The sequence below is a fragment of the Coturnix japonica genome, chromosome Z (assembly GCF_001577835.2).
Source record: "Coturnix japonica isolate 7356 chromosome Z, Coturnix japonica 2.1, whole genome shotgun sequence".
NCBI classification, from domain to species: Eukaryota; Metazoa; Chordata; class Aves; order Galliformes; family Phasianidae; genus Coturnix; species Coturnix japonica.
In genome coordinates, this window is record NC_029547.1 from 38,557,346 (window position 1) to 38,567,383 (window position 10,038).

Genomic DNA, 10,038 nt, shown 5'->3' on the forward strand with positions numbered 1-10,038 from the left:
TTTGCATGTTTGAATCACAATTAACATGTCATCATTTGAATACCGTTCCTTCAAGTACTACTGTGTACTGTGTAAGGTTGACTTGTGCCCACTTCTCAAGCATTTCCAAGCCCCTCTGTCTGTGTGTCAACTGCATGACTCAACCTGGTGTCATCTGCAAACTTGCTGAGGGTGTACTCAATCCCACTGTCCATGTCACCTACAAAGATATTAAATAACTGCTACCACCATTGATCCCGGATGAACAGCATCATTACCTGTCTGCACTTGGACATTGAGCCATTGACCACAACTCTATGAGTGCAACCATCCAGCCAGTTCCTTATCTAGTGAGTGGTCCATCCACCAAATCCATCTTTTTCCAATCTGGCAACCAGGATGTCATGCAAGACAGTGTCACTTTACACACATTCTCAAAACAGCTCTTTGGACAAAGACTAATACTTTCTGCTGCACTCTCTTCTGCATTGACATCTGGATTACAGTACTGACATATGATTCACGTTACCTAGCTACAGGTTGATAGTGTGAGTAGCTGATTCAGAACATGGAAAGCTTTACTTAAAACTGTTATTTCTTTAAGAATTATACTGTACATTTGTAGTTAACCTTCATTATGCTAATAATTTATATCTGAAATAAACATGTAATTCCTTACAGGAATACTCAGTTAAAATCTCTAGTACATGTTCTTACGTGTCTAGTTTGGAATCTGGAAGTTATTTGGAAAATATTGGGCAGAAATTTCACTTAGCTTTAATTGGAAATTTCCTTTTGTAAGTGACCCTTGCAATATGTTCTTTGTGCATAAAAAAGGGAAACCAATATATATATATATATTATAGGAATTGTAAAATCTCTGGTTTTGGAAATAGTAACCTTGCTTCTGTTAGTTGTCAACACTGCAATTTCTCATTTTTGGAACTTAGTTCATATGTTGTCTAGGTAGAATTCAAGGCATTTTTTTGTTCTTGTTGATGACTGAAATTATATGTATACTTCAAAATGGAAATTTCATTCAATAAAATGATGATGGTAAAAATGGGATGAACAGGTTTTGTGGTAGATATTCCTGAAATTTTTTTTTTTTTTTTTTTTTTTTTTGGTGACTAAAATTAAAGACTGTTAGAAGATTGAGTGAAATTCTGATTTTTTTATAAGTGTGTTGAGAAAATAAAAGCTGTTTGAAGACTGGAATGTTTTCATGTATCTGCAAAACGTAACTAAAATAAAGAAAACTTCTTTCTAGCTAAGTAACCTGAAGCAAGTCACAGTTGTGGATGTGTCAGCAAACAAGTTCCATTCTATTCCAATTTGTGTACTCCGGATGTCTAATTTGCAGTGGTTGGACATTAGCAGCAACAACCTGAGAGATCTCCCAGAAGACATAGACAGGTAGTTTATGTTCTCATTCATGGACAGGCTTGTGAACTACAAAGAAAATCTAGAAAGTAACAAACTTTCAGAGGACACAGTATTAGTAAAAATCAAATGAAAAATTCACACTGCTTTAGAAAGTTCCACACTTTTGCTTTGCTGATGTTATTTGTGGACTGGGTCAGAGAACAGAAACTACATTTCCTGGCTCACTGTTGTTAGATTGCACAGTCAGTTCCTCTACCTTTCAGTTAATAAATTGCATTTTCTGCCATAGTTATGATAATTTATGATCATATTCACGCAATGTTCTTTGGGAAGTTCATAGATCATATGTGTATCACAGTTCCTGCAAATGAGACTTACCATTAGGAGTTGTTAATAGTTTTCCTCTGGAGTGATCTAGAAAGGTACACTGGATGAAAGGAAAGAAGAGCTAAACTGTATTAAATTTACTGAAAGTTGCTGAACTTCTGTCATGAAAGCAGAAAAATGCTGTCTTTTTTAGACACTGAAAGTTTTCCTTTCCAATTCAGACTTTCCTATCCAGTATACATGCTTGCTTCACTGAAATAGTTTTTTTTAAAAAAAATGCAATTCTGATCTCTTATAAGAAAAGAAGGGAGGGGATAGAAGGGGAAGGAAGGAGAGGAGAGAAAAGGAAAGGAAAGGGAATTATTTATTCATTAGGCAACATAAATTCCTGAGGAAGAAGAGACTTCATAGAAAAATCATGCATCTTTCTGATTCACAGAAACTATATAGCTGGGTAAAAAGACTTTGCTGGGATATTGCATAATCAGATTTCTCTGACAGAATGGCTGAAGTGTCAGTGTGTACTAGTAATTAAAATACAGTCACATACTCTATTTACAATAATGTAAAACTGCTTCCTCACTGCTCCCAGGAATATGAGCAGATTTGATTAATTCAAAGGAGCTTGTGGACAATATTTTTATTTTGTTGAGGGATACAAATTTGATTTATCAGTTATTTTTCTTTAAAACTTCCAACCTCTATGTATATATATGTCTAAAACATTCATTTTCTTTACCATTTAGAATTGAATTGCTCACCTCAATACTAAAGCATCATACCTAGACATCACAAAACAGTTTTTTATTACCTGACTTTGGTTTCTGAATTTTTAGTGCTCTTAGGATCAGGCAATTGAGACAAGTCCTGAAGACTAGCAAATTTCAGGATTCTTTACCCCTTTAGTGTAAACATATTTTCTCATTCAGTGTCTTGATTTCAATGCCTGCATTGTCAAGTTTGTAAAAAATTAACATGTCACCTGTGATTAAAAAAGATGAGTTGGTAGTATGCTGAACTTTTACTTAATACCTTCCTTGAATTCAGACAAACCACACAGGCCTAATCAGCATTAGCCTACAACAGTATTTTGGGAATGAACCCTTCTGGTCACATGAAACAAATTTACTTCATCAGTTTTCTGTTCTTTTCATCTTCTATTTACTCTGAGAAATAAGTGCAGAGCTATAAGTTACTGTTCTATTTGGAAAACCCAGAAGCAAAAGAACTCTGACATGTTTTTCCACAAAACACTGATATAAAATTGATTAAGGCGGGGCAACATATGAGTACCACATGATCAGGAGCTGGTCTTTCTTTTGCTCTCCACAGTACTAATTACTAGTTAAAAACAGTAGTTGGGAATATACTGCCTAGCACAGACATACCTAATTCGTTGAAACCAGCATACAGGCAAAGGTGTGAACTGGTGACCCATATTTTTTGTTTATTTTTGGATATTTAAGGTAAGAATTTATATCACATTCTGTTGACACTTCTGTATGGAAGTGCAGTAATTTTGTAATGTTTTTCTTGAGTGCTCATCAGAGACATGCTGTTATTATCAATACTGTTGAAACATTTATATAAATTTATAATATATTTGAAGACAATGTTTGGGAAAAGTGTGTTACATGTAATTTTTCAGAAGCCATAGATGATGTGAGAGGTTTTTTTTTTTTTTTTGACTTTTAAAAAAACCCACAAGATTGAATTTCTACTGCCATTTTAGATAGATGATTCTGTCTGAAATAAATGTATAATGTTATCTTTGTCTTTACAATTTTATAGATTAGATCAACTGCAGACACTTCTCCTACAGAAAAACAAGTTAACTTATCTTCCACGAGCTTTGGTTAACATGTCAAAACTCAGTTTGCTAGTCGTCAGTGGTGATGATCTGGTTGAGATACCCACAGCTATTTGTGAGTCTACCACAGGTTTAAAGTAAGTAAAAGATGGATAGGAAGTATGCTTTTGGAAATGAAACACAGATAGTTAGAAGGTTAAATAATGTAATGTATATGTATTAGTTTATGCACCTTTTTCTATTAAACTGAGTTTTGTTGCTAAACTCAACGTAAAACTTAAGGTCATTTTGTCTGAATTTGCAGTGAATTTGCATTTCTGCAAGTGATATTCAGCTGGAGACAGAGCAGTTAATGAGATATTAACAAGCAGTGTGATTAGTTGAAATAATTTATCTTTAGAAAGTATTTCTCTTTTTTAAAAAATAAATCCAGTAAATATTCCTTGTTTCCCCATTTGGCTTTAGTTGTGGCTTCTAAAATTATACTCATATTGCCCAGTGATGCTTGGAAACTTTTGTTTATATTCTTGCTTTAATTTCTCTCTTTAGATTTATAAGTCTCAAGGACAGCCCAGTTGAAACTATTGTATGTGAAGACACTGAAGAAATTATAGAAAGTGAACGTGAACGAGAGCAATTTGAGAAAGAGTTTATGAAAGCCTATATTGAAGACTTAAAGGAAAGAGGTATGTTGTCACTTATGGTAACATACTCCTGTCTTGGAATATTATTTCAGAACATTATTTTTTAAGAGTACAAGCAATACACTCTTAGACAGCAATTGACAATTGTGGTATTAAGTAAGACAAAATGTGAAAATTTCTAACGTGTTTTTTTAAACATTTGGGTCACTTGGAATTGAACAAATGTGTAGAATGCTGACATATGCAGTGATTGTTCTTATTCTCCAGATTTAGTTACATGACTTGGGATTAGCATCAGTGATCTTGAGTTTTGGCAAAGTTAGTCTGCTCTAGTGGAAGAACTGTAAAATGTATAACTACATCTAAATACTCTTTTCCTTTAGAGCATTCTTTGTGTACTTGTATAAAAGTATTTACATAACCAGTGTAACATGAATGTAATAAACCCCCACACACATATATATATATTTAAATTACAGAGTTCTGAAATTTTACTTATTATTTTATTTTGCTATTGTGAAGTTACTATCAGTTTCTTGAGTGCTGTTTAGTGAAGCATTTTAAGAAATAAAGGCAATAATTTCTGTGAGCCAAAATACATGTAGAGGCTGTTTGAATCTCTTTGAGATTGTATGCATACCATTATTTCTTTCTGAAATGAATACTATGAGATCTTTTCATTCCTTCTTATTTCGTCACTTACTTGAGTGCAAAAGAAAGTCTATGGGAAGTGGATTATCAGGGAGGACCACAGAGAAATTGTCTTAGCATCCAGGGATCAGATTAGGAAAACTAAAACCCGGATAGAATGAAACCTAGCCAAGGAGGTAAAGGGGAACAAGAAGAAAATCAACAGGTATATACAGTGATAAAAGGAAGGCCAGGGAAGATGTAGGCACTCTCCAGAAGGAAACTGGAGACCTGGTCATGACGGATATGGAGAAAGCTGAGGAGTTCAATGACTTATTTGCCTCAGTGTTCACCAGCAAGGACCCTAGACACACTGCCCAAGATGCAGAAAGTAAAGGTACAAACTTGGACAAGGGAGATCTGCTTGCCATAAGTGAAGATCAGGTTCAAGACCATATGAAGAGCCTGATGGCACAGACGTTGTGCACAAGGGACCCAATGAGACCCATCCATGGATTCTAAGGAAACGGGGGGATGAATTTTCCAAGCCACTGTCCATCATATCAAGGAAGTCTGATGAAGTTCCCACTGGTTGGAAAAGGGGAAACATAACCTCAAGTATCAAGAAGGGAAAAAAGAAGATCCAGTCAGCCTCACCTTTGTGCCTGCCAATACCACGGAGCAGATCCTCCTGAAAACCCTACTAAGGCACATGGGAAATAATGATGAGGTGATGGGTGACAACCACCATGGCTTCATCAGGCACAAGTCATTCCTGACAAGCTTGGTGTTACAGTGTCAGTGCATAGAGGAAGAGAAGCTGATGTCCTCTACCTGACAGTGTTTTACAGTGTTTTGAGACAGCTGGGGCTCTTCTGCCTAAAGAAGAGAAGTCTCTGGGAGGATTTTTTAGTGTCCTTCCAGTACCTGAAGAGGGCCTACAGAAAAGCTGGGAAGGGACTTTTTCTAAGAGCATGTAGCAGTGAAACAGGGGGAAATGGTTTTAAACTGGATGAGGTTAGATTTGGACTAAATATTAGGAAGAAATTCTTCACTGTAAGGGTAGTGAGGCACTGGAACAGGTTGCCAAGTGATGTTGTGGAAATGCCCCCTCCCTGAAGCACTGAAGACCAGGCTGGATGGGACTTTTGGCAACCTGTTCTAGAGGGAGGTGTCCCTAGGTATAGAAAGGGGTTTGAACTAGATTATCTTAAAGGTCCCTTCCAACCTAAACCATTCTATGATTCTATGGTTAAGTGGTCTATATAGTGGTACTTGGTAAAATAGAAACGTAAAGACGTTGTTATTATTATTACATTTTATTTGAATCAAAAGTAGACTTAGCTGTTTCTACTTAAGGTCTCTATTTATTTATGCTTGATTATATAGCTGAAGTTTGAGATATATTTTTTTCCTCTTTTCACAGATTCTGCTCCATCCTACACTACAAAAGTATTATTCAGTCTTCAGCTCTGAAGATCAAAATTCTCTAAATCACTTGAGGATACCAGAGTAATTCTATTTTTATTCAAATGAACAACTAGACTGCCTGAAGCATTTCAAAACCATCCTGAATTTCTTTTATTTATTACCACTGTTGCTCCTAGAAACTACAGATAAAGAAAAAAGTGGGAGAGCCATTGTAAGGTGCTGTTTCACCCTTCTAAATCCACACACATATATATAAAAAGCCCTAAATTGTCCTAATGAAAGTGTATGTGAGTGTAGTTGCCCTGAGGGTAAAGACACTGTACATTGTAGTAGAAACAGTGAAACATAAATAAGGGTAGAAAACAATCTAATTACATAAAAGAGAAAGATTAATATAGGAGATGGATATGATCTGTTCTACTCTAAGACCAAATTATTCACCTGATTGTTTGCAATATTTAAAACGCAAACAATACATATTTATTTGCATTTACTTTCCAAATAGATCCTGTAGGCATTCTGCTGGTTTTTCAAGCATGTTGTAGATTTTTCCCTGTTCACATATTCACGTACCAATATGGCTGAAATTTCTGTGCAAAACAGCTTTATAATGTAACATTGTAGGTAATAAGATTTTAAGGCCTAAATAATGTGAACAAGTACAATCTTTGAAGCTGATTATAAAGGTATTCTACTATTAGTTTCAAAATACCGGATTTTGTGGACATCGATGGGAAGTTTCTAAGCTGTGTAAGAAAGTGTTTGCTGATTTAAAAAAAGTTATGTTACTTGCTATTTAATAATACAATAGTTTATATATAAACTATGTAATCGCATATACTGTAGGAATCTAGATCTACATACTTTTTTGTCTAATGAAACTATATTTTCTAATCTGAAAAAACTTGTGACTTTGAGAATTTAGTCTCAAATATGAGGATTTAAATCATCCTAAACTCTTACATATGCAAATAGGAGAAATTATGTTAACATCTTGATTTTTAATGGTATTATGTTCATCTTTGTGCAGTTGATTGCCACTTAAGTCAGTCATATTTTAAAATCAGAGCAACAAAGGGCATTCTTCCCAAGATTTCCATTAAAAAATAATAATAATAATAATACTGCTCTTGAAGGTTTAAATACTAGGTTTGTTTTGCATTCTAGCTTCAAACTCCAGCAGTCATATTAATACCCAAAAGGAAACCCTCCAAAGTTGGTGTCCAAGTGTTAATGCTGATTTTAAGAAAGTCTTGGAACAAAGAACACTAATTCCTAGTGCAAATTCTACTGTCAGAATTGTTGTTTAAATAAACAGAAAGTACACAAGAGTAGACCAGAGAAACCATACTTACCTAACATTTCTGCTAATCTTACTTGAATGAGTATACCACTTATGGTGTTCAAAGATAAAGGGGATAGAGATACACTGGGGAACATTTTGAAGAAAAAAAATAGAATGAATAGAAAGTATGCACTTTAAACTTCACTGAATAGTGTACAAGTCCATTTCTTTCTCAATGTTTATCAATGAAGAATCATGATCTAGTGTTGTAGTAGGCATGCAGGAACACTCGGACTGTAACGTGACAGGACCTCCCCTGCTCTGTGATTGGATAATATTATGCATAGCTTAAGGGGGTGTAGACAAAGTAGAGCCTGTATATAAACAAACACCACGAGGCAATAAAGAAGCCATTTTTCACTGTTCATGAAATTAGTGTCTGTGTGTAGTTATTAGCCTTGACCTGGTAATTGGTCACTTACGCAAAGCAGAACATGAAGAACGTGTAGTCTTAGATTCTGCAATCTAGGAAACACTTTTCATTGTAGCAAATCAATGTAAAACAAAAGGATAAAATGTGAATAGACACAGTAACAGACTAGAAACAAATGGCCTTTTTTTTAGTAAGAGTAACCATGTGACAACTAACAAAAGGCTGTGATAAGTTCTCTGTTGCAAGCTGTCTTCAAGTCTAGGTTTTATTGAAAAATTTGCTGTAAAAAGTCATGGAAGTCAGTGGTAAACAGGGGATCAGATTAGTGTTCCCAAACCCGACTATGGACTACTGTGAATCTTATTTTACTTGTAGAATATTTTTGCAGACTATTATTGCCTATACTTTTAATTTCAGAAACAAATGATTGTTTCACAGAATTTCTCAAGTAGGCCCTCCTAAGAGGAAGAGGGTTGTGGTGGGTTATTCTTGGGTGGCTATTAGGTGCTCACCACACTGCTCTTTCACTCTTTCTCCTTAGCAGAACAGGTGAAAAAATGTGATGAAATAAACTCATAAACTGTGATATGGGAGAGATGGAGATCTCTCACTGGTCACTGTAATGGGCAAAACAAACTAGTTTTTTGGAAGATAAATTTGATTTGATTTGATTACCAGTGATAAATGGAGTAGAGTAGGACAGTAAGAAAGAAACAAGCAAAAACTAAAAACATATTTAAATCTCCACCCTTTCTACCCTGATCTTCCAAGGCTCAAGTTCACTCTTCAACCTTTCCATCTTCCTCTCTCCAAGGGGCACCGAGAAACAGTAATTGCAGTCAGCCTATAGTACTTTGTCTCTGCTGCTCCTTCCTCTTCATTCTGTTCCTTGCTCCAGCATAAGGTCCTTTCCATAAGGTGCAGTCCTGCAGGAACTGCTCCAGCTTTGGCTGCTCTAGGCTGTTATTACTTAAGAGCTGCTCTAGCATTGGCCTTTTCCATCGGTTGTAATTCTGGCCAGGAGCCTGCTTCTGCATGGGCACTCTGTGAGCTGCAGCTTCCTTTAGAGTATTTACACCTGATGCAACACAGAATTCTCCACAGGCTGTGGAGGTCTGCTCTGTGAAATGCAAGTGGGCAGTGAGTTACTACATGGTCATCAATGGTTTTATGTTTGCTTGGCCCAGTTTTGAGACTAATGAGGTGGATGGACTTACTGACACGTGACCCACAAGACAGGAAAGGAAAAAGGGAAAAGGTAAGAGGATGGGCAGGATAACAAAACAGTGGCAGTGAGCTAAGGGAGAAAAGTAATTTCCTAAATGTGATTGTGGAATGAAAGATAACACAATATAATACAATATAATTGGAACGGAAGGTAATAAATCAATAAAAGAGAGTATCCAAAACCAGAAGGTCTTACTCTAACGCTGAAGGCTAGATGACTAGTAAGCACACACCATAGTGATAAGCAGTGAAAGAAGGGACAGTCTCATGATCCTGAGCAGTTTTATCTTTCCCTCTAAATTGAACAGAAATTGAATGGTGAAAGTCTTATCATAGAATCATAGAATCACCAGGGTTGGAAAACACCTACAAGATTATCCAGTCCAACCGTTCACCTATTACCAATAGCTCCCACTAAACCATGCCCCTCAACACAACATCCAGGCGTTCCTTGAACACCCCCAGGGTCAGTGACTCCACCACCTCCCCGGCCAGTCCATTCCAGTGCCTGACCACCCTTTCTAAGAAGTAATATTTCCTAATGTCCAGCTTGAGTGTCCCCTGCCGTAGCTTGAAACCATTCCCTCTAGTCCTATCTCTAATGACAAAATAGAAGAGGCTGACCCTCAGCTCACTAGAGGAAGTTATAGAGAGCAATAAGGTCTTCCCTGAGCCTCCTCTTCTCCAGGCTGAACATTCCCAGCTCCTTCAGCCTCTCCTCATATGGCCTGTGCTCCAGACCCCTCACCAGCTTTGTTGCCCTCCTTTGAACACATTCCAGGGTCTCAATGTCTTTCTTGCAGTGAGGGGCCCAAAACTGGACACAGTTCTTGAGATGCAGCCCCACCAGTGCTGAGTACAGGGGTACGATCACCTCTCTGCTCCT

General features: G+C 36.6%; 1 protein-coding gene across 3 annotated transcripts in view; it reads left to right on the forward strand.

The window, feature by feature from the left end:
- Positions 1 to 7,924, forward strand: part of LRRC2 (leucine rich repeat containing 2) — a 70,725-nt gene extending 62,801 nt beyond the window's left edge. For all 3 annotated transcript variants that reach the window (XM_015849336.2, XM_015849337.1, XM_015849338.1), the window contains 4 exons: positions 1,250 to 1,395; positions 3,484 to 3,639; positions 4,052 to 4,188; positions 6,203 to 7,924. In XM_015849336.2, coding sequence (XP_015704822.1) covers positions 1,250 to 1,395; positions 3,484 to 3,639; positions 4,052 to 4,188; positions 6,203 to 6,252 — 489 coding nt within the window. In that variant the 3' untranslated portion in view covers positions 6,253 to 7,924. The remainder of the gene's footprint in view (positions 1 to 1,249; positions 1,396 to 3,483; positions 3,640 to 4,051; positions 4,189 to 6,202) is intronic.
- The last annotated feature ends 2,114 nt before the right edge of the window (positions 7,925 to 10,038 follow it).